The 25,831-nt window shown below is 37.5% G+C and overlaps 1 protein-coding gene across 2 annotated transcripts in view; it reads right to left on the reverse strand.

Annotated features, from left to right (window-relative positions):
* Positions 1 to 16,507: 16,507 nt before the first annotated feature.
* The window catches only part of LOC149780536 (uncharacterized), a 72,855-nt gene continuing 63,531 nt past the window's right edge, over positions 16,508 to 25,831 (reverse strand). For both annotated transcript variants that reach the window (XM_089937550.1, XM_089937549.1), the window contains exons 4-6: positions 21,234 to 21,312; positions 19,393 to 19,516; positions 16,508 to 18,774 (exon numbers count right to left, since the gene is read on the reverse strand). In XM_089937550.1, the coding sequence (XP_089793676.1) occupies positions 18,463 to 18,774; positions 19,393 to 19,516; positions 21,234 to 21,312 (515 nt within the window). In that variant the 3' untranslated portion in view covers positions 16,508 to 18,462. The remainder of the gene's footprint in view (positions 18,775 to 19,392; positions 19,517 to 21,233; positions 21,313 to 25,831) is intronic.

Here is a 25,831-nt window from a genome sequence, read left to right on the forward strand (position 1 = left end):
GCCACAATCGACATCTTGCATCACATCATTTGATTAGACATGTTGACTTTGTACACGCTTATGCATAACGTTAGAATACACTGTAAATGATTCAATGACGCAAATTGGCTTAGTTCATGCATAATCTAGATGGAAGCACATAGACAATTAGCATATCCTTGTGATCATAGATTCATATTTCTAACAAACTGCGTAAATTGCTACTTTGCATTTCAAATACTTTGACGCAGTCACACTTGACTATTAAGCAACAGGTGGTCAGTGGTCAAAGATAAAGTAAAGATTTTAGTGACCAGACAATCAGATGAGTAATGAGAGGAAAGGAAGAAATAAGTAAAAGAGGGTCAGTGTACGTTTTCGTCCCTTCATACTCAGACCAATCCGGCTACCGTAACGGCGATGAGATAATGAACCTCAACCGTCATAGCCCTGATAATCACTAGGTCTTATAGTAGCTGACTAGTTCATTAGAATGTGATTTTGGAAAGCTCCTGCTTGTGAGATGCCAAGTTAGGAGCTTCTGCAATTATTGCTACTGAACCTGTCATAGTGATCAGTTATATCTTAAATCGTGTACATTGCTCCTGAGCCTGTCATAGTGAACAGTTGTAGCATATATTGTGTGCATTGCTATACTAAGCCTGTCACGATGATCAGTTATATCCTAAATTGTGTGCATTGCTACTGAGCCTCTCATGGTGGTCAGTAATAGCATAAATCGCGTACATGGCTACTGAGTTGTCATGGTGGTCAGTTAAAGCATAAATTATGTGCATTGCTGCTGAGCCTGTCATGGTGATAGTTATAGCATAAATCGTGTACATTGTTACTGAGCCTGTCATGGTGATCAGTTATAGCATAAATTGTGTCCATTGCTATACTGAGCCTGTCATGGTGATCAGTTGTAGCACAAATTGTGTGCATTGCTACTGAGCCTGTCATAGTTATCAGTTGTAGCATAAATCGTGTGCATTGCTACTGAGCATGACATGGTGGTCAGTTATAGAATAAATCATGTACATTGCTATTGAGCCTGTCATAATGATATGTTATATCATAGATTCTGTGCATTACTATACTGAGTCTGTCATGACGATCAGTTATAGCATGCATTGTGTACATTGCTACTGAGTCTGTCATAGTCATCAGTTAGAGAATAAATCGTGTGCATTGCTACTGAGCATGTCGTGGTGGTCATTTGTAGAATAAATCGTGTGCATTGCTACTGAGCCTGTCATAGCGATCATTTATAGTATACATCGTGTGCATTGCTACTGAGCCTATCATAGTGATCAGTTATAGCATACATCGTGCGCATTGCTATACTAAGCCTGTCACAGTGATCAGTTATAGCCTAAATTGTTTGCTTTGCTGTTGAGTCTGTCATGGTGATCAGTTATAGAATAAATCGCGTTCGTGGTTATTGAGCCTTTCATAGTGGTCAGTTATAGCATACATGGTGTATGTTGCTTATGAGCCTGTAATGGTGGTCAGTTATAGCATAAATCGTGTACATTGTTACTGAGCCTGTCATTGTGATCAGATATAGCCTAAATCGCGTACATGGCTATTGAGCATGTCATAGCGATCAGTTATAGCCTAAATTGTGTCCATTGCTATACTGAGTCTGTCATGGTGATCAGTTGTAGCCTAAATTGTGTGCATTGCTATACTGAGTCTGTCATAACGATCAGTTATAGCATAAATTGTGTGCATTGCTATACTGAGTCTGTCATGGTGATCAGTTGTAGCCTAAACTATGTGCATTGCTACTTAGCCTGTCATATTTACCAGTTAAAGCATACGTCGTGTGCATTGCTACTGAGCCTGACATGGTGGTCAGTCATAGCATAAATCGCGTACATGGCTACTGCGTCTGTCATGGCGATCGGTTATATAATAAATCGTGTGCATTGCTGCTAAGCCTGTCATAGTTATCAGTTATATCATAAATCGTGTACATTGCTATTGAGCCTGTCATAGTGATATGTTGTAGCATAGATTCTGTGCATTGCTATACTGAGCCTGTCACGGTGATCAATTTTAGCATAAATAGTGTGCATTGCTACTAAGCCTGTCATGGTGATCAGTTATAGCATAAATCGTGTGCATTGCTACTGAGCCTGATCATTTATCGAATATAAGTCGTTAGAGCGTCTTCATCGGATGCGGGAGGCCGCTGATTCTAACCCCGGCTGAGTCATACCAAAGACATAAAAAAGTACTAACTGCTTCCTCGCTTGGCGCACAGTATTAAATGGTTAGTTTTAGGGCTGGTCTGTCTGGTGTTATGATAAAATGACTGGATGTGATATGATGATTCAGGGCACATCCTGAACTGCGGAGCAAATATTGCGAGCAAGTAGATCTGATCAACAGGATCAATTTGGTTTTCTATTGAGCGCACGTTCTATACTAATAATACTAATAAGTATTTCGATTATACTAACTGACTGATTGGAATATCTTGAGAATAGTCACGCATGAGAATACTACTTACCAAATTTGGTCAACATCTGTCCCGTGATTTTGTCAGCGAAACAATGGACACACTGTCGTGATCTTTTGTGCTCGATTTATCCAACTGATCTATTTATTATTGGAAGGAAAAATTGAGAAACAACTGCCACCGCACACTGCTTATCACACCAAGACATTCTCCTCAAACCTTAATTGATCGAAATGGAATGATTGTAGTGTTGACTTGATCAAGACCCAACTAGATACGTCAGTGTCAAACCAGAGCTGACTTGCTCAAGTCCTTTCTGGCATACCTACAGTAAAATAACAAGACTCAAGGTCTCCAATATCAGATGTCCCTACTAACCTGCCCCTTCGAGTGTGTGTACACAGGGCCGTGAATTGGGCAGGACAACTAGGACAAAATTCAGGGGGCCCACAACGATAAAGTTTGTACTTCATAAGGGCCTACTGGGGACTTTTCCATAGGACCCACAAATCCTGTTTACGGCCTGGGTGTACAATCTATTTAAGTACACATGCCCACACCGCAAAGTACCTTGGAGCTAAAATCTGGTCGAGATGGACCATGGATCTTTACTTGTCCTTATTAGCCCCGCCACTGGAGCGGTACATAACGGTTCCTCCCACGCACAAGGAAATGACATTGACTCAGTATCAGTATGGATACAAGTAAACAACATTATCGAAGCATTGCATAGCATTTATGCTGATAGACATCTAAAACGCCCATAAAATAGACTCAAGGTGTATAGTACGAGCAAAGATAGCTGCTACGAATGTTTTCCGTTTTAATTGCACATACGAATTATTGAGTCATAAAATCAAATAACCCGCATAACATCAGCTGTTCAATCTATTTGCAAATTAATGACTTGGAAACGCTAGGCTGTGTAGGACTACGTCATGGATTTTATTATCTACGAGAAAAACAACGATGACAAATCGAAGCCATAAAACTCGTTCATGGACTCGCCACTTTCGGGAACAACCTCAGCAACTGGACTATTTGGTATTTTTGTGCTGAAATACTTGGTATATCGTCGTACATCCTAATCACTTCGCACTATGGAATTATTCTAATTATTGATACTATCTCTCATAACGCTATTTCTATTGGAAAATACTCTGATTTAAGGTTTGTGTGATGTGTTTCTTAATACTAATATCAAAAATACCTAGCAATGAGGTAATCCATGTTTTTATATAACCAGTAAGTGATGTCATGGTCATCTTAGAACTCGACGGACGAACGATATATTAAAAAGGAAACGAGGCATGCCGAGTTTCCATTTAATAAAATATTTATACAACGAGTGGTGTATCGTTGATACATCGTACATACTATACAGATATTTCATTTATATCACATATAAATACACATAATTGTACTTTGAATGGAGTTACAATATGCTCCGGGTAACTGTGTATTAACTGAGTGAATGAACTCCTCACATCCCTGCGAGTGTGTCCGCTACAAAATGTAGTTCTACGATTTTTCTTGCTGTTCACAAACACATATGCAAATTGATAAGTTGATTGTTTTCTTCTTGAGTTTCTATTTTTTATTCAGATTTATTAAATCAACGTATATCAATTTGCTTTATACCAACACTTTAAATGCTATGTTATTTTAATGTATATGGTATACATATCAAGAGGATACCATATTAGACCAATAGATTTGTGCGAGAACGATGTTTTTATTCTGATATTTCAATCATTGAAGATATGGGGACATTTTGGGGAGGTAGGTCGAACCCGTATAGACGATGACTAAGGCGATGTTATACATGATTTGTTCAACTATCACACCCTTAGCTACAGATATAACTGTCAGTCCTTTTTTCCCTCATTCGTCGGTCATTAATTTGGCACTAAATGACGATTTGACTCACCTTTTACGAGCTTTATTTCCAGACGTTCCACTCACAATTGCTGCTTTGCGACAAATCCTTCATTTCGCTCATTAGTCTAGCGCGTTGCCAATCAAATCGAACTCCTCATCGAATTTGTCAGTGGCTGATTGCATCACGCGGCTTAAGAATAACAACAAAGTGACTTGTGTGCAAACGCTTTGAGTCTTATTATTTTTCAGATTTACTGAGGTCTCACTTTGCGTGACGCTATGAACTAGAATGTTGAGGAAAGTTTCTTATATCTTTGGACATTACGATAAATTTTCTTTGACATCGAGTTGAAAAGATGAATTGGAGTGCCACTCTGAAATTTTAAAGACTTGACATTTAATATTACGCTCACCAAACGTTCATTTTCTAAGCATTTTCATCAATAAAAGGTGAGGAACAACAATTACCAACAGCAGCAACAACAAAAGAATATACTACTAATACTAGTACTACTAGTACTGCTACTACTACTACTACTATTAATAATAATAATGATAATAATAATAATAAAACGAAGAAGAATATAATAGTAAGAATAATTAGAAGAAGAAGGAGAGTAGCATCAATAATAACAATAACTTAAAGAAGAACAGCTGCAACAATGATGACGACGACAATGTTCATGATAACGATGAAGAGAGATAAATAAGTAGGTAATTGTAACTAGTACTAGTCTAGTGAAAGGTCTTTCTTTTCTCATGTATGTTTTGTTATTATAGACAAGAACTAATCCTTAGCAACAACAGCGCATTAATAATAATAATAATAATAATAATAATAATAACAACAACAATAATAATAATAATAACAATAATATAATGTGATGATGATGATGACGACAATGATGATGGCAATAATAATAATAAAAATTATAATAATAATAATAGTAAATAATAATAATAATAATAATAATAATAATAATGTGATGATGATGATGATAATGATGATGAAGACGGTTATGATAGTGGTAATAATAATAATAATAATAATAATAATAATGTGATGATGATGAAGACGATGATGATAATGGTAATAATAAACTCTCTGGCTTCATCTGCACTCTTTCCTTGCCAGAAGAATGTGTAGTTCTTTTCTCTGAGGGACCCAGAATCTGGTAGTCGTGTCTCCTGTAGTGAGGCGATGTCGACCTTGCAAGTTAATCGTTGATGACTGAAGTCTTACGAACATCACTGATTGTCTGGAGATCATCTGAAAGCACAGTCAACATGGTCCGGACATTCCAGCTACCTAGCTTGAGGATTGAAGTCTTCTTTTTTATTTTAATTTTGTTATTTCTTGGTGCAGTTGTTGCAGTCCGCTTGTCAGGTACTCGCGTACCTTAAGCCTTACGCACCCAGCAAGGCAGGCGAACTGTGGCAGGACGGCACCTTATTGGCTGGGGGCTATGGAAAGCCGCAGGTACCCGGCGGTGATCACAATTTTTCCCTATATTATTATATGGGCAACAATTAGCGGCTCCGATAACAATTAGCGGCTCCTAAAATGACGGTGATTACAATCTTTCCCTATATTTTTATAGGAGCTACAATTAGCGGCTCCTATAAAAATATAGGGAAAGATTGTAATCACCGTCATTTTAGGAGCCGCTAATTGTTATCGGAGCCGCTAATTGTTGCCCATATAATAATATAGGGAAAAATTGTGATCACCGCCGGGTACCTGCGGCTTTCCATAGGGGGCTGCCCAGTTTGAGGCGGGCGGTAGCTGTCCAGTGAAATATGTTGGTCTCTCTCACCGTCATAAGCAACCCCTGGCGTCTGGCTCTACGCCAATCGAGCGGTGACTTATAACCGGTAAACTGCTGCTTCCCGTGTTGTGTCGACGCTATCGAGCGAAGCTGGAGTGTCCTCTCCAGGGCGCAAGCTTGGGCAGGGTGATATGGAGAATCGACTGTTGCCCATGCAGCTGATCCCCCGTCTCCACGCAGCTGATGGATCCAAGGGAAAGGACAAGCCGATACGTCATGGCACCAGCTGCGTCGCAGGAGTTGCCGAAATGACACTGAAATCAATACCAAGTCGCCCTAGGGACTCCGACTCCGGATTTTCTGTTGGGGTTTACTCCCTTAGCCTTTCCCCCGAGAGGGTATAGTCGCAAGGCAGCGAAGGTTTGAAATCGGAGTTTACCTTCTCCTAGATGGACGACCACCCAAGGTTAACGAGCCCCATCTGCCCGAAGCATCTGGTTTTGAGGCGCCAGAAGCTCGCCTGTCATCCCTTCTCCAGTCAGTTTAAACAAATTCCGCCACTCGTGAAGGCCTGGAGCTGGATTTGGTTGTCAGAGGCTCTATCAGACGCAAGCCATTGGGAGATTTCCAAGGGAAGTGGGTGCTTATCTCCCACATCCGCCCCCGGCGATGACAACCAATAGCAATATTAATATATTCCTTAAGGGGGCGCTCACCAGTTATTATGTACTTTTGAGAGAGTGGCGTATGTAAGGTGAAGTTGTTTGCACTTAAACATGCACAATGGAGAGAATGTTGGCATACCTCTATGCCACATTAATGTAATGTGGATGATATTTCTTTGGATATTGTACTAAAAAATCAGCCTGAATTAGTCTAAAGTAAACTGTCCACAGCAGCTATTAAAATAGTGAAAAATAATTTTGCCAGACTTGGCAATACCAGCTTCTGAAAGTGCAATGAATGAATTACCAAATATATAAAATGTAAAAAAAAGTTATCGGCTCTTTTTTTATACAATTGACCTCTGAAATTCAGGAAGTGAAAATGACCAAGTTGACCTAGCTCATTTTTTAAAGGTCCACATCTGGAGTAAGGCCAAGATGTATACTCTATAACCCATATTACACACATCAATCATACACCCAAATATAGAGAATTAAAGGTTCTTTCAATTATACCTAAGATATACAAGGTTCTTTTTAAATAGCCAGTATAGCCAGTGAGGAAAGCCGGGGAAATTCTTTTTCTTTAAAATTCTAAATGAAAAATACGAAACTGTAGAGCGCCACCTAAAGAACGACAAGTACAAAAATATTGTATTTTACGTAGTAGTAGTAGTAATAATTATTATTATTATTATTATTATTATTATTATTATTATTATTATTATTATTGAGCTGGGGTGAAAATTAAATTATTTTCTTAGATGTAAAGGATGCATGCATGTTTGAAGTATTGGTCATAGTTTGGACATATGAGTTTCTGTAGCTTTATTGTTTGTCATAAGCACGCTGGCAACACCTCAGCTCATGCAGATAATGATGGAGTCAAGAATATGATAGTCAATGCTTTTTAAAACAGGCAATCATTACACCCTGACAGCATTATTCTTTGAGGGATTGGTTTTCTCGACTTCTTTAGTCCATGTGGATTTTTTAAAGAAAAAGAAAAGTGTGGGGATTGGTGGATATTATGCACATTTTCCACGTTATTGCAAGTTATCTGATGAATGATAATTGGGTTCAATTCAGAGTAGAAAATGCAATATTGTCAGTGATGGAATCAGTTCACAATTAATACTTCCAGTTCAGTACCCACGAATGTAGTTCTAGTCTATTTTTAGAACATTTTTTCCTCTCTCATTTTGGTGGTGATAGAAGAGTTTTATTTATGCATTTTTGGTAGGGATTTAAAGGTAACTGTTTATTCTTCATAATATGAGCTCAGGGTGTTGTTGTATGTGTGTATTTCGGCGACAGTGCACAGTGAGTAATAAGGCCTTGGTGATGCTCCGGAAGTGAAATGTGTGTTCTGTTTACATGGTGATGTGTTGACAGTTCAGCATCTAAAAAAAGAGCAGGTCAACCTTTGACGAGAACTTCACCGTGAAGTCATCTTTGAAGGTAGTTTAGATTAGCATATGATTTGTATTGATTGTCACACAGTGGAAAGGTCAGTACTGAGAAACCAATGTAGATAACATATAGTAAAATTAATTGTGTCCTATGTCCTGTCAGGGAAGCATTGATTCAACTTTAAATTGCTATAATATTTTTATTATTAATGATAGACACATGAGATTTTCACACCTTGTGTATATTGACTGTAGCAATCCGAAAATATAATTAAAATTTTAAAAAATTAATTAATTTTTTTTTTAAATTAATTTTAAAAAATTTAAAAATTAAAAAAAAAAAATTCCCTATAAATTCACAGAAATGGTATCTGTTGGAGATGACACTCATTATTATTAGCAGCAATGTATTCCTACACCATATTGAAGTTGCAATGGAGGATTTTTTTGAAAGCCTGTCAGCAAAAATTTCATTGAATTCTGTAATAGCACATAATAGTGTTTGTAAAATATGGACAGGAAATGTAACAGCCAATGGATTATATGGCCTATTGTCATATAAGGATCCCACAACAAACACGTGGAGGAAAAAACATGTTCACAGACTGGCACTGATGGTGAAGTTGAGAAGTCTGACTATACCAAAGGAGCTAGATGCATCCCATTTATGCCATAATAGTCTGTGTGTGAATGTGGATCATCTAGTTCTAGAGCGTCATTCCATTAATAATAATAGACAGTATTGCAAAGGTTATGGTCATTGCATTGGCCATGGTGACTATCCTGACTGCATGTTAAAGTTGAAATTGTAATATGGAATAAATTCAGGTATCATGATATATCCTTTACACCCACCCACATCCATATCAATGTATGTCTGGCATGGAAGGAAGGAAGGAAGGATGGATGGATGGATGGATGGATGGATGTATGTATGTGTTGAGTAACAAGGAGAAAGGAAAGAGTGTGGTCTTTATTTTAGTAGACCATGCTGGTATGACAGTGCTTTCTTAAATACATTCCTTCCTTCCTTCCATCTTTCGTTCCTTTTATTTATTCATTCATTCATTCATTCATTCATTCATTCAGCTAGTCTAGTAAGTCATGTCTTGTCATGTCATGTTATTTTAATATTGATTTTTTTAATCTTTATTTATTTTGCTTTTTAATTTCTATATTTGTGTCTTCATATTCAGAGAAAACTGTTTCGACCTCTCCATAGGTCTCATCAGGTGGTAGTAAGTAACACAACTGCACATAACATGCGTTGTGTTACCTACGGATTTCCCCACTACAGTTTTCCCTTCTGTACAATGTGTTATTCATGGTGTATTTGAGCGCTTTCATTTTGCACATGGAATTAAGATAACTTTTTCTGTCTGCAGTGTCCATTGGCTCCTGCTAAACCTTTGCATAGGAGTGATCGCCCTTGGTATCTAGCAGTCCTTTGCAGTAGTCAGACTTCCTATTGCCTTGCTGTGTCCTGTACCTCAGATGGGCCTGTATCATATTTCCTCGTCTTGTTAGAATACGTTTCCTGGTTTTGGGATGCTTTTGATACAACTGCTGGTAAGTGCAGTCTTTATCCATTGTCTCCAGTGATCTCAGAGTCCTTGTTGAAAGTTTACCTCCCAAGTGTGTCACTTTTTTTTTCAGTGATGATCCCAGGCTGTTATTGAGTCTGTGTATTGTTGAATGCACTCTTGCCTCAAAGTTTCTGGAATAGTTCACATTCTTAGGTAATGAAACACTGATTGATCTGTTCACTGCCTCACATTTCTGTGTGTTTGTGTTCAGTCGCAATCTTTCTACAACATCACAGGAGAGTTTCATTTTCAGAACTTCTAGCAGGATGTTCTTATCATTTTCTGTCATGTTGAGATGAGTCATTTGATGAGGGCCCAGGTATGCTGATCGCATCCACCAGCTGTTAGTACTTCCTCCCCCACAGACCTTTGAATAATGCCGGCATTTGGAGCAGTCCCCTGAATAACAGCGCAGAGTGGCATCCAATACTTGGGGAAGTTGACATTTAATTTTTTTAACATCACCACTATTGTCCTCCATCATTTGTTTGAAGATTAAACCGCAACGTGCTTTAATGTCTTGGCTGAAAATTTTCTGTTTGAGCCTTTTTCCTTCTCTTGTTCTTATTCCTGGAAACATGTTTTCACTAAATATTGCAGAATTACACCGTTTGAACTGTAAACGACCCAAATGGATGGGATCCGACAGTCTTTCTACTTTCCACATTGGATGCAGAATGGTATAAGCATTTTGGAAGCCAGCAGCAGCCTGTGCATCTCCATCTGTTGTTGCATGTCTGATGAGAATCTCTTGCAGAACAAATTTTTGTCCCATTTCTCTTGCCATTTCATACTCTGAATGTGGTGCAACTGGTGACAGATTTGCTGTGCAGTCAACATGGCCTCCTGGACATTTCACATCAAAACCTTTTCCCTTCAGCCATGCTCCAGTCCAACACAGCTTGTTTTCTATTGTAGTTCCCACAATGTATTGCTTCTCTGTAACAGTTTCGCAGGCAATTCCAACAGCTTGTGATGAACTTTGACCAGGTTTCTTTTCATGTCCAAAGCTAATGGCATTGTATCTCGCATCAAAAGCAACATTTATTTGCTCAGGATGCTGAACACCACGCATAACATTAACTTGTCTGACTAGTTTCAGCTTCTCTGTCATGTCCATTTCATTCAGCTCCACAGTTGCTTTGCCTACAATGTTGGAGGCCCTTTGCATAGATGTTTTGCTAGGTGGCGGAATGTCAGTGGCTGCAAGCAAGTATCTAGCCCTGGTGTTGCCCATTGGTGTATCTTGTAATCCAGCTTGAAACATCATATTTACAGCAGCAGGATTTGGCCCAGGTTTATTTGTTTTTATCTCATCATACAACTTATACTCTGGTGACTTAAAGCTGCAGTTTTTACACATCATAGTATGCTTCCAAGCAAGTCCCCATTTTATTTCATTAGCAATTTGGAACTCTGGTCTACCACATATGTTGACTTGATTGCCATGGCGATGAATGATATCATTCCACATTTCAACATTTTTTTCATACAGATCATACGTGTCCCATCATGCTCATTCAAATTTGTCTCTTTCAGGTCCAGTTTTGCTTTGGATGATGGTTGTAGAATGTTTGCAGTCCCAGGTGTGCCATTACAGTCTGGTGCCTGAACTGACTTGAGACCCCCATTTGTCGGCTTTGTCACTGCTGTGAGAGAGAACTTGTCTGCATCCATTCTTCTTGTCACTGGAACAGATGCAGCACTGGAACTTGGTAGAGTATTATCAGTCAGATATGTGACTCCTTTGTTATGTGGAATATATCCAGGTTTAAAAAAAGTTGTCTTCCTCTTCTTGTACCCTTTCATGGTTTCAGTTACGATAACTGCATGTAAAATACAAGAATCATCCTCTCTCTCTCACTTATATAGTTAGGAGAAGGCATGCTAGCTTGGTTTCAGAGAACTTCACCAACTCTTCAATACTACTGGAAGCCTGACATCTGAAGACTCCTCCCCTTCATGGGTGGAAATGATGTCATGTACTTGGTTAGACCTAGCTTGCGTATTTAGATGCTACCAGATTTCAGGTGTTACCTTTCATTGACAAGCTTTGGTTTAATTGCTTCACACCTGATAAGGAAAACCATTGATGTTTATGACAAAGGATTGGAGAGACTTTGCCATAGAACAAAATTTGTCAACTTCAGGTTTTAAAATTTCATTAAAATTTAAGTTAAATTTAAATTTTCATATCAAAATATGTATGATTTTTTAAAATTGAATTTTCTAAGAAAGTTAAACAGTCTAGTTTAATTTCTAGTAATTTCCAGATTGGTGTTAGAACTAAAAACTAATTACAGTTTATTTGAAGTGTTTATCTTGATTAGCAAAATCACAATTAAACTTTAAGTTTTGTGCATTTTTGAAATTCGGCCATTTGGAATTGAGTTGTGTCTGTGTTACAGTGGTGTCAGCTAAAAGCCTGTATCTGTCCTATTCATGGATGAAAGTCCTTAAAACTTTGCAGCAGCATTTAAGAGACATTGATTTGATCATGGATGGAAGTTTTATCCATGGAGGTGAAATTGTCTAACCCTGTCAGGAATCAGTTCACAATTAATACTTCCAGTTCAGTACCCACGAATGTAGTTCTAGTCTATTTTTAGAACATTTTTTCCTCTCTCATTTTGGTGGTGATAGAAGAGTTTTATTTATGCATTTTTGGTAGGGATTTAAAGGTAACTGTTTATTCTTCATAATATGAGCTCAGGGTGTTGTTGTATGTGTGTATTTCGGCGACAGTGCACAGTGAGTAATAAGGCCTTGGTGATGCTCCGGAAGTGAAATGTGTGTTCTGTTTACATGGTGATGTGTTGACAGTTCAGCATCTAAAAAAAGAGCAGGTCAACCTTTGACGAGAACTTCACCGTGAAGTCATCTTTGAAGGTAGTTTAGATTAGCATATGATTTGTATTGATTGTCACACAGTGGAAAGGTCAGTACTGAGAAACCAATGTAGATAACATATAGTAAAATTAATTGTGTCCTATGTCCTGATGAGGTACGCTTGTACATTGAAAGCGCAGTTTTGTTGCACTAACAGTATAAGGGAGATAACCCAGCGTGTCCGGTACAATATTAGCTTCAGCGGTTGTGGTTCTGTTGCATGTAAACTTCGCTTGATTTAGACCCAGTTTCCCGTGAATAAACAGGATAAGCATGTATTGTTTTTTTCAAAAATTACTTCATATGATTGTCTCTACGTTTTCATGTGAGTTTAGAATGAAAATCAATTACAGCACAACTGTATTTTGAATTATCTAGCGCGATTACATAAGCAGAAATCAGCAGTTATTCGTTGCTATGAAAACTGTAAAATATGGTTTAAAACTATGCAGTTTTTAATGCCGATAAATGGACATTTTTAAACAATGGGCCATTTTGAAAGTCATACAGTACTTGAATCATCATATGCACACCTTTCAGCGAATAGAGACGGCTATACCAACGAGTCTAATTCCAGATCCTTTTTACATTTATGTTCAATACATGATGCCTACAATCAATACTCATACAGTGGTGGAACAACAGCAAATTTACCAAACTTTTCAGTTGGAATTTACCATTTCACAATAACTATATCAGTTCAAATAATATTCATAAATTCAATTTGAACCTATTTGATTCAGTGGTTCATTCGTAAATGTAAAATAGGATTGAACCGTGGTGTCTGGAATAAGTCGCTAACTAATACAAAACAATACATGTGGGGAAACTGTCAGTTTTGTAACAAGGATGCTAAATCGTTTTCATATTATCACATTATTAAACTTTAAAACGACTAGCATATGGGATAGATACTTTTTAATTCATCCCCTACTGAAATTCAAATCCGGGTCAGCGAGTTGCACAGTCCATTGCCTTGCTTTAACGTACCACATTACAAGACAATACAGTTATATACGTTAGGTCTAAAAATACTTCTGATATTGTTTAAGCAAACCACGCTTGCAAAGAAAGAAAGAAAGGAGTAAAGAAAGAAAGAAAACAAATTCGTATTGCTAACGAACATAACGTGGCACAGAATCTAGTGTGCGTCAAAAAGTCATCGTATGACTAATATACAAGGCGTGACACATAATCTAGTGTACGCAAAAATTAAAAAGGCATCTAAACAAAGTTAATGTGTTGAAAAACGAAGCACAAATTGCGATCCCTTAGCTTAGCAAAAGACCTGCAGTAATTAATATGGCCTTACCCTGGGGATGGTAAGCAATTCAGTTCCCACCCCTAGAGACATAACCTACACTTATTAAGGTGGGCACTTGACTGACATTTGATAAGTTAAACATAGTACATTCTCATAATTATGGAACATGTCTGAAGAAAATGAAGACTTCATGCTCGATGAACCAAACGGAGGAGGAGAGTTAAATTTGCCTACACTTGAATAACGTAATAGAGACATTTGTCAAGACATATATTTAATGGAATGAACTTCCAAGACAGGTTACATACACGTGCTAATGCCGGAAAATAAAAACAATGATGGTTAGAATGGTTGATATTAAATACACTATGCAGCAAAGGTGCACCTCGTTGTTCTTGCAGGACAAAAGTTGTTGCACTCCAGCATCCTCAGTTTTGCCGACGACACCACAACCGGATACGGCGGAAGCACAATACGTAAACGACAGCATTAATGAGCATGTAAACTTTCAGTTTCTGATAGAAATTGATTTTTTTCAGAATGTGACATATGTGGAAAAACAGCTCACTAGAGCCTGAAAGAGTTCAAACTTGAGAGCATTTGAATTTGTGCTAATCACAAAGCCATTGGGGAAAAAATAAAGTGCTTCAACGAGCATTGTAAGTAAGCAACAAAACGATACATAAAGAACGTAACAAATCAGGTCACATTGTCTTAGCAGTGCAATAATAACATTAAGGAAGAAACAGAAGTTTTTGTTTATGTTGATTTTAACGGCACGTTCAACACATTACTGGCTATATCATGGTGAGAAAAGGGGAGACAAATCCCTTTCCCAAAGTCAAACCGAGGCATGGTCTGTTCAGGCGTGTTTATGTGTTGCCAACGGAACTGCCACAGTTTTCTTGAAATGAAAAAGTTAGCATTCAACAATACGACATCGAGTCCCACTACATCTACCAAATTAGATACAGATATACACATAAATAACAACTGTTCCTCTTTTAGCTCTTCTGTTTGCTTCACTTTTATCTTTTTCCGACTTATTATAGCTATTATCTAGTTCACAATAATGTCCAGAGAATGGAAAGTGTGTTGTTTTCCTCTGTATATTTAGTTTCTTAACATTTCACAAAGCGAGACCTCAGCAAATCACAGTAAATCTTAAGGATAATAAAAGGAAGAACATCTCGTCACGTGAGGTTTAATCAGCGATCGACATAGCTACATAGACGAGCCAAACGTCTAGGATTTCGGATCATAAGCAGTAAATTTGGGAGACGGGGATTGGAAATAAATTCTAAAGTTCGAAAGTGGGTAAAATCATCATTTTAGTGATGGATAAATATAAAATGATTGAAATTCGTTTTCTTTGAAAATCAAACACTATGCAAAGTGCAGAACTGGGGAGTACAACCTGAAGAATACCATCCTTAAAAATCATTTTGTTTTTATGAGAATGGGAAGAGAATGTTTCTGTTTGGAATTTACCTTTGACAACAATGGCATCACACGACACACTACTTAGACCATTGGCCTGTACGATATATTGTACTCTGCAGCTAAAGCAAAGGCAACAAAACTTCATTGATATGCCTTAATGTCGACAAAGGTACAGAACAAGCACAGTAATTAAACAGATACCAGTTGTATTACTCCTTCAAGTAATCATTGCACTAATTGGGTTATATCATTAGTTTTTAACGACACAATCAAAACAGCACTTATATATATATATATATATATATATATATATATATATATATATATATATATATATATAGTAAAAATTTCTGAAATCCACATCGAAGGCAGCGGATCAGCGCTGGTGTGGACGAGTATCGAACTTGCGACCGTTGGATAACGAGCCCGATGTTCAACAAACTTAATTACCGCGGTTTCAAACAATAATCAGACCAATCCGCTGAAAGCATATCCTACTGTAATCCCTAAGAAAAGCGTTCATAATTGTTCCCTGATTTCTTTGGACATCTGATGAGAAAAGGATGCTACTTGTGTTGGGTAGAAAGACGAATAATGTCAAAGGAAATTAAGAAGTTTGTCGAATTTAGCCTGATGGCTTTTGCGTAGGATGGCAAAACAAATATGTGTGATTTGGTCGGATCATTAAAATTGTAACTATTTTCGAAAATGCAACATAACCTACGATGCTTTATTTATATGTTTTGTCCACGTTAATACCTAACATGTGTACAATTGTCTTGGTGTGTTTGAAATACTAATTAACGCAATGGATTTAATGAAACGTGTAGAAAATTGAAGAAACTATATCATGTGATTGATTTGAAAGGCGATTTCTTTAAGCCCTTGAAAAAGAAATCGATACGTTTGTTTTCTTGATTTAAGGAAACACACAGAGATTCGTACCCTCCATCATCTTCAAACAGGAAGCTGTTCTGTTCTTGGTCCCGTGAACGCTTAACTTCATTTAACTTTATTTAAATCTGCAAACTAGATTTCAGAAATGAAATGATAGAGAATGTGATTGATTTTAGAATGACTGAATGAATATAGTTTTAGGCAAAACATCAGGGCATGGGTACGACTTCTGAAAAAAGGAAACAACATAAATCATGGTACAATGGAAAGCATTACCGTTATATTTATTTAGATCATAATGTGTGCACACAATACGTTAATATATATGTGATATTCGTATTAATACCTTCCAAATAAAACTTTTCATTCAACACAATGGAAAAGATTCATTGCATTTGATAAAAATGGAAATATGGATTGCGTACAACAACGGCTGAAGTAGATAATTTATTTATCTATTTATTCATTGAGGTAAAATTTATAATAAGGTTATAAGATTTACAAAATTTTAAATTAAATAACTTTCATATCTCATTTGTAATTATTACATTTTAGAAACATATTTTCAACAACTTTTGTCGCCACAGTAGGTCCCTGTATGTCTGCTTAGCTCACTTTGAAACACAAGCGTAGCGAAGAAACCAAAATAAAATAAAATAAATATACTCCGTTAAGTTTTCCATGATAACAAACAATATCAAAATCAAGAACCGTCTAAACTTGATTATGTCATATTCAACTGGAAACTGCACATATCCAGATCTGCCGGCGCCTAATGATATGCAGTTTGTTTGGAGTAATCAGTATGAAAAACAAGAGGGATTTTTTTGCAGTTTGACTCGACTTATAAGCGAGTACATACAGTAAGTATGATAGCTTTACCAGTTTACATACAGTTAGTGAAATATAATAACTGGCATCCACTTAACAATCTATCACATTAAACTCCTTCTAACAGAAATTTTGCCTAAAAATAAGATAATCAATAGTCTTCCATAATACTGTAGCTTGCATTAAGTCTCGTTAAAATTAAATATTTTGAGTTGTATGATTGGATCAACCATACATAGTACAGCTTATTACTTGTATTGAGACCCACGTGATTTTTCTGGATGGAAGGAAATCTCATACGTCCTTGCTTAGAACGGAATTCGTATCACAAGAACGCAGTTTATCGGTAATTAATTAGGTTTGAAAGAAATACTATTTTGCAAATCATGAAACATTTAAACATTGTGTAAGGATCTTTAAAAGTTTTCAGTGAAGCATTGCTAGCAGCCCTGATTTGGATGCAGACGTAAAGCGGTAACAATCACGACTTTAATACAGACATCTCAATGACACCACCAACCCATCCAACGCCATACACCGCCACCAATGAAACGATTTACATATTGCTTACATAGACGACATAAATGGAGAGTACGCTTCTTTTCCTAGAGTCAAAAGCGATTATTTTAGTGTATTACATTATGTTGCATTACAAGAAAGAAGGAAGTATCAAGTAATAAACGAATCTCAAACATTCACACGCAAAGATAGAAACAGCAGTATATTAATTGCACACACATATATAGAAACAATATTATTATTTGCACACACATATAGAAACAATATTATTATTTGCACACATATATAGAAACAGCAGTATGTTATTAATTGCATTTGAAACTGTGAATCGGATGTAAAGTCCATGTAAACTTGCATTCTTTAGGTGGCTTTGGTTACGTAACTGCTTTGTTAGAATGCATGTCTGCTGAAAACCCATTTGATAGTCAATACTAAATTGTGTTGAAAACCATTACTATTTCCACTTTATTTATCTCACATCAAAAAACAAAATAATTCATCTTCAAATGTCGTAGTTTACTTTGACGCAGTGTTTTCGGTCGAGTACATCTGATAACTTCTATTTAAAGTAAACATCAAGTAGAGCTAGACGGTAAGTTGGTTAATTCTTAATAATATATTTTGGTTTGTTGAATTTTAGATACGAATACTGGAGGTCAGAATCTCCACATATACACGAGAAAAGCAAATTTTACATTGCCGATTATTTCTGCATTTATGTAAATAATCACACAAAAATTTATGGAAACAATGAGCCGAAAGTTTATTATATAAATACTAATAACTTCGACTGAATATGGGTCAACGTTGAGTTATGAGCAAAAACGTTATGTATATATTCACCATGTCCTATTCAATTAATTCTTCACAAGAAAGTTTCCACTCATATAATAGTATTTAGCCCCCTTCATATCATGGTACCCGCTCATTGGAGTTCTGGAAACATTTTCTGAAGGAAGAGTCTCGCCGCTTACACTCGTTCCCTTCGAACTCTTCAAACCGGAAGTAGTGCTGCTCATGGTCCCATGAACGTTCAACCGTACGCTCTGAATTTCTTCGTAAATTGGGTCAGACACATGACTCTTTTCCGTGAAACTTTCCGTGGTTCTTTCTCTTCTCGGTTTCTCTGAAGTGGTCGAGCTCATGCCAATGATTTTTCCATTCATCAACTTTAAGCACAAAACAATAATAGTACGTGTTATTTCAAGTAAATATTTCAGTCTCATCTTAAGAAAAACACATTTCGGAGTAGAATATGGATGTAAATTAATATAGACGGATAAAGTTAGCTGCATGCAAATATGCATGCGTACCCATTGTGCAAGGAAAGGTCAATCTGAAGAGAGCATTTAGTCGAATCCATCAAATATGGCCTTCGTGCACAAACCAAGTACCCTACCTACGTCACTGATATCTTAGTATAAGAATGAGAATACAATTACGGTTAGAGCTACTCTTATTTTTGTTTACTGCTTTTTCATATCTGTTTTGTTTTAAAATTAATATTTTATCGGTCAAACTCTACATTGTTAAAACTGCATGCCAATTATGTCAGGTAGTTTGTGAAATATTCTAAAACTATAAAATGTTATTCATGTATTAGTTTCCCTCAGGGCTTTGTTTAAATTGTATACAGCAGTGGTATTTCATTACATTTTCGAAAACAAATCAGACAACGTCTTGTAATATTTTCGGTCTGTTTTCTCTTTAACTTGGAGATAGGACAATCGTTAAATCCTGTGGATAATCCATTTATATTTGTAAACTGAATACAAATAATTATTTACCTTTCCGTACACAGGATTGTCATACGGTGGCGGAAGAGCAGATAATCCCTTCTCTTCGTAGACAATGCTGAGGCCTTTACTCAGTTCTGAAGTCTTTTTCTCTTCCTTAAAACAAGTTGTCCCTCTAATGTAAAAGAAACGAAGAGCACATTGCAATAAGGAAAACTAAATATCGAACACTTCGATTAGTCTTCATATGTGTGGTGATCAGTACTAATTTGTATGAAACTGGCCTATGGCCACGTGTCAGTCGAAATGTAGCATCAGTAGAGACCTGTGCACTGCTGACCAGTAATGTGGCCGGCATGTTGTAATGTACTGGGCAATCATTAAGGGCCTTCAGCTACAGATCTGCTAGAAATCAGTGTGTGATGTGTAGGATTTGGATTTTTAACTTAGCTAAAACAATTTTTCAGTCATATCGCGACGATATCTGCAGTGTGGCAGCTCATAGTGATGTCTAGCACTGATGTCCCACCCAGGCACATTATCCCGACATCAGGCCGGCCAGTCATAACACTAACCTCTTAATGCCGAGCGCCTTGCGAGGCAGCTGTTAGTACCATTTTTTCAAGTCTTTGGTATGACTCGGCCAGGGTTCGAACCCGCGACCTCCCGCATCCGAAGCTAACGCTATAACCACTAGACCACGGAGCTGCTAGAAATCAGATTATTTGTTCCAACACCTAGCTTACTCATGCAATATATGATATACTAATTCAACATTCTGGCCATTTTTTTATTTATTATCTTTGTTACTATTTTAATTCCATATAAAAATAAATATTCCGATCAACATTGTAAATGAAGTTTAGTACCTACTGAAAATGGATATTGATATTGTGAGTAATTGTCAAATGATTGTGATATAAAGTGCTATCTTAATGAGACAGCGTGCTTATAATGACTTTTCTCCTAGGTTAATTGTTATTACATTAATATCTATTTTGGTCATATATAACAGTTAATCTTGTATTTTACAACATTTCGATCAGTTATAAAAATCGAACGAACCATTAACGTCACGATTAAAAGTAAACCTCTCTCTCTTTCTCTCTCTCTCTCTGAGTAGGTCTCGAAAAGAAAAGAATATTTGCCTCGCTTTGCACCATTTTCAGATATAGTTTTTCATCATTGATTCGGTTTGGAGAAAACATTCTGTTTACCCGAGCGTAATCATTCACTCTGCTTTAAATACTGCATAAACATACATTCGTAGAATTTCTCAAAAAACTTATCTTTGGAAATTTAGAAGAAAGTATGTTGCCGTGAAATTTTGCGATACAATTTGGTCATAAAACAAAATGCAAGTCTTGATTTAATTTATTGATCATGATATTCTGTTGACCTAATGTGAAAAACACTTGGTACGTCATCATCATATTCTGATGACCTAATGCGATAAACACTTGGTACGTCATCATCATATTCTGATGACCTAATGCGATAAACACTTGGTATGTCATCGTCATATTCTAATGACTTAATGTGGTACATACTTAGTACGTCATTGTCATTTTCTGATGACCTAATGCGATAAACATTTAGTACGTCATCATCATATTCTGATGACCTAATGCAATAAACAATTAATATGTCATCATCATATTCTGGTGACCTAATGCGATAAACATTTAGCAAGTAATCTTTTCAAACAAACAGGCAAATCCAAATGGTGGTGTCTGCTACATAGAATGCCAGCAATACATAAATTTTATCCCTTTCATTTTCTCTCTCTCTCTCTCTCTCTCTCTCTCTCTCTCTCTCTCTCTCTCTCTGTAATATTCAAGGTGGCAGAGATTTTGATCGATTTTATACCTTACTTAAATTTATTCATTTACCTCCTACAAAGGCAAATTATGGCAAGGATGAGAGCAATGATGACCACCAGTCCGACAGAAACGCCTATCATAAGACCATCTGAAAAACGAGACGAGAAATAATTCAATATATCACATGCTAAACCTGCAACCTGCAAAAGTGACTATTCTATTAATCAATAGAAAAATGAATAAATAAACATTAAAAATAGTTGACAAAATATTAACATATTTCCATACTTACTTCAATTACATACACTTCAAAACATGTTATTACATCAACGACTGGAATTCAATACCTCAGCACCTAGTGTGGACAGAATAAGCAAAGTTACTGTCCGTCTACATTACATTACATCGTTCTAAATACACACACAGACACACACACACACACACACACACATACACACAGACACACACACACACACACACACACACACACGCGCATACATTAATACAAACGTATCCCTATCATGGTCATACGACTATTTCTCCAAGAAAAGGAAAGACACCAAAGAGCATGAAAAGAACAGAACACAATGTTTTGCTTCTCCATAATTTCTGTAACTTTGTACACATAACACTTGTTCTGAACAGTCACGTGTCTATTGCAATAGTTTTAGTCCGAGTCAATTGTAATAGTTTCAGTCACGAGTCAGTTGTAATTGTTTCAGTCGTGTGTCTATTGTAATAGTTTCAGTCACGTGTCTATTGTAATAGTTTCAGTCGCGTGTCCATTGAGCAGCAGAGGGGGCGAATCCTACAAAGGTCTAGAGACCACCAAATGATAAAATAAGCCTTAAAAAAAAAGCTAATCCTACAACAAAACGAGACTTCCAAATGCTAAAATAAGCCTTCAGAAAGGGGGGGGGGATTTTACAACAGCAACGAGACAAAAAAACGCGACCCCCCCCCCCAACTTGTTGTCGCCGCCCGGTGCTGCTCTCTTCGAGTTTCTCACGTTAACCATACAATGTATCAAGTCCGATACGGTATCGTGTTTTCGGGTCGTGTAAATTTATTGTTACAAATCCATGCGGGGTTCTTTGAGCGCGACTAAAGAAATTTTTGAATTTATTTATGTCCATATCACCGCTACACCATGTCTGATGAATGTTTCTCAGCGTGTGAACATCAACTCCATTAAACACCGCAAGAAGATTACAGTTGTCTCTAATTACTTTAGGAATTTGTGTATAACGCTGAGTAACATAAATCACATCAGTGTTTTTATGACGACCTCGTGAAAATATTCTTGCAGGATTTTTTTGCTTGTCCAGCATCACATCATCATACACTACTAGGTTATTTATTTCCCCGTTAAGGTCTTCCACGGACGGAGCTTCTTCAATATCAGTTATAAATTCAACAACATCCTCGCCGTCTTCACTCAGCGCTTTTGCACTCTCATTAAAATCTTTTATAACATCATAACAACGTTGATCATCCACAGACGGAGCTATCAAGTATAGTTTGTCCCATTTCATCCACTTCATTATCATGTTCAGTAGCAGTTGCGTTTTACCTGATCCTGACGGTCCTATGATGATCATTCTGATAGAATTTGGTAGCACGGAATTATGCTTGACTGGTTCTTTCCTTCGCGTCGCAGAAAAATCAGTGATCTCCATTTGTATATAAGGAATAATAATTATGGATTTATATTGTGTAAAGTGTAAGGCACGAACCCCTACAAACGACATAACAACCATTACAACAAAAAATAACAGACAAGCACTTTCTGGTAAGTGTGCGCGATGTGGCACAAAAAAATTTAGATTTCAAAAAAAAAGCCTGACAAAGTCAGCGGAGGTGACATTGCAGCAACCCTCGGACGACTTCCAGGTACCCCTTGGGCTAAATATCCCGGAGAAAAACATCTTCCGGGATACAATTACTGCGGTCCAGGGACACGACTAGATATCAGACTTGATGAACAATCTAAACCAAAACCGGGAGAGTATCCGATAAACGCTATCGACGCAGCGTGTCACATACATGATGTTGCTTATCGAAGTAAAGATCTACAAGACAGGCATATCGCGGATGTGAAATTAATTCATGCACTAAGCGCCATAAAAAATAAATCATTTAAGGAGTCACTCGCTAATTGGTTAATAAGATCAGCGATGAAATCTAAATTAGCATTAGGTGCTGGATAATTAATAACAATGGAAGCATTTCCAATGCAAGCGATTTATTATTCCCCGGCCGGATACTGGAGAGGTAATGCAGCAATTAATAAACTCGCCAGCGCAGCAAAAGTAACACGCGAGGTTGCCAAAAAATGGCTGTCAAAACAAGCAATATGGCAAATCTACTTACCACCACCTCGACAAATCAATTTTGCACATTTTGATGTTAGTACACCCAATGAAGTTCATCAGGCTGACATACTATTTCTTCCTCATGATACTGTCCGTAGAAAAATATACAAATACGCGCTAACAGTAGTTGATGTTGCTAGTAGATACAAAGAAGCAGAACCGTTAGCGACTAAAACAGCCGCTGAAGTTGCTTCTGCGTTCAAACGAATTTATCAGCGAGGACCTCTAAGCTGGCCCCGATTATTACAAGTTGATCCTGGTAAAGAATTTCAGGGCGCGGTATCATCACTGACAAAGCAGCATAACGTTGTTATACGACGAGGGCATACTGAAATTCATCGGGATCAGGCAATTGTTGAGCGATTTAATAGAACACTCGCTGAGAGATTATTCGGATACCAGTACGCGAGGGAATTCATTTACGATACGAGATCTCGTGAATGGGTTGCAAGACTGCCAAACGTGATAGCCGCGCTGAATAATGAAATTACCAGAACAACAAACATGAGACCTGTAAATGCAATCACAAAAAAATATATACCCCCCGTCAGTGAACGCGGACATGTTTCAACGCAGCCAGTGACGCTAGCGTCCCCACTGCTGGGTAATGTCACCGTTAGGTATTTATACGAACCAGGCGAACTAGAAGGAGGAAAAAAAAGAGCAACCGATCCCACATGGAGTGTTACTACACATAAGATATCCAGCATAACAAGATCAACTGGGAGAAACGCAATCTACAGATTAGATTCAACTGCTCCTCAGCGTGGATTCACACGCGAGCAACTTCAGGTGATTCCCACGGATACACAATTACCACCTCGATCACTTAAATAACTGCAGCAACACCTCTGCGTCGATTACACTCAAGACAGGTCAGCATTACATTTTCACGCGTATGACCGCGATTACTATCTATTCTATCTACGGTAAATTGCCTTGGATTATTTTTCGAATACTGCCACAGCAATAAACAATTACAACTCGCGCAGTGATTATTCTGCTGTTGTTGTAATTGTATAATAAATGTTTCGTCGAGATCAAACTCTCTGCCATTTTTTTTGTCGCTCTGTTTGTAACCGGCTAATTTCTTTCTTATTGTATCATCAGCGATTGATCTGTTGATGCTGTCGTTGACAACATCATCTAATACAATTCTTCGTAACTGACCTATCCTTCTTACTCTGGAGACTGCTAAATAAACTAAATTTGACCATTCGATGCGATCATCAACAATCCAAACTGTTGTATCTGAAATAGTTAGTCCCTGCGAACTGTGGATGGTCATAGCGTATCCTAGCGTCCACGGGGATTTGCTCATTTTCAGTGCCTGTTCGACAGCATCAACATCAACGACAACAATATCATTTAATACTAAATTCTGTTTCCTTGACTCTGTCAAGGGACCCGACGCAGATACGCGCGTTGGAATATCAACATCAATATTCTGCAGTCGCGTATCAGCTGGTCTATAACACAGCGGCGTTGGCAACATGGGAAATTTCTTCTGATGTAACTGAAATAACTGCTGCTGAAGCGTGTCCCTGACTATCTTTCTACTTGCAACAATTAAATCATCTGGTTTCCACGTTTCCCAAAAGTCGCTCAGCTCCGTCTGTGGAATTATTTCACGCATTATCTCACACTGGACTTTATTGGTTTGTAGCCTGATCAGTGTCTTAAACTCTTTCAGCGTTTCATCGAGTGCTCTGTGATCGTTAGTTATTTCCTCATAATAATCTACAAAAGTTTTCAGCCACTCGTGTGGAGATTCACCTGTAAATGGCGGTGGTTGACCATGATCGCCGCACATCACCACTGCGGTATTTTTTTTTAGCAGCCAATCCAGAAACTGTTTTAATGTATCCAACGGCACAGTGTCTATCTCATCCCAGATGATTTTCTCAGGGATATATTTCGTCCCCATCCGCGATGGTGTCCACGTACCACCACTGTATTTGAAAAAACTGTGATACGTGCAAGCTTTTACTTTGCGTTGTCTCATCTCCCTGGCAAGTCTGTGTGTGGGTGTTAGCACAATCATGTCAGAACCGCGAAATAATTCAATCGCTCGAGTTGTTTTACCAGAACCACCGGAACCGTTCAGATAAACTGTTTTGTGTCTTGTAACAGGATCGTGCACCGGCGGCAACAACGACGTCGAAGACATTTCTGCGCTGCGATACTCATCCACGATTTCAACGTCAGCTGATTCACAATATCCGTGTAACATTTCATTCTTTATTCTCCACGAGCCCCACGATGGATCATCCGATATAACATTATTCAACA

The sequence above is a fragment of the Sinohyriopsis cumingii genome, chromosome 16, assembly GCF_028554795.1.
Source record: "Sinohyriopsis cumingii isolate HCF-2022 chromosome 16, ASM2855479v2, whole genome shotgun sequence".
Lineage (NCBI taxonomy): Eukaryota > Metazoa > Mollusca > Bivalvia > Unionida > Unionidae > Sinohyriopsis > Sinohyriopsis cumingii.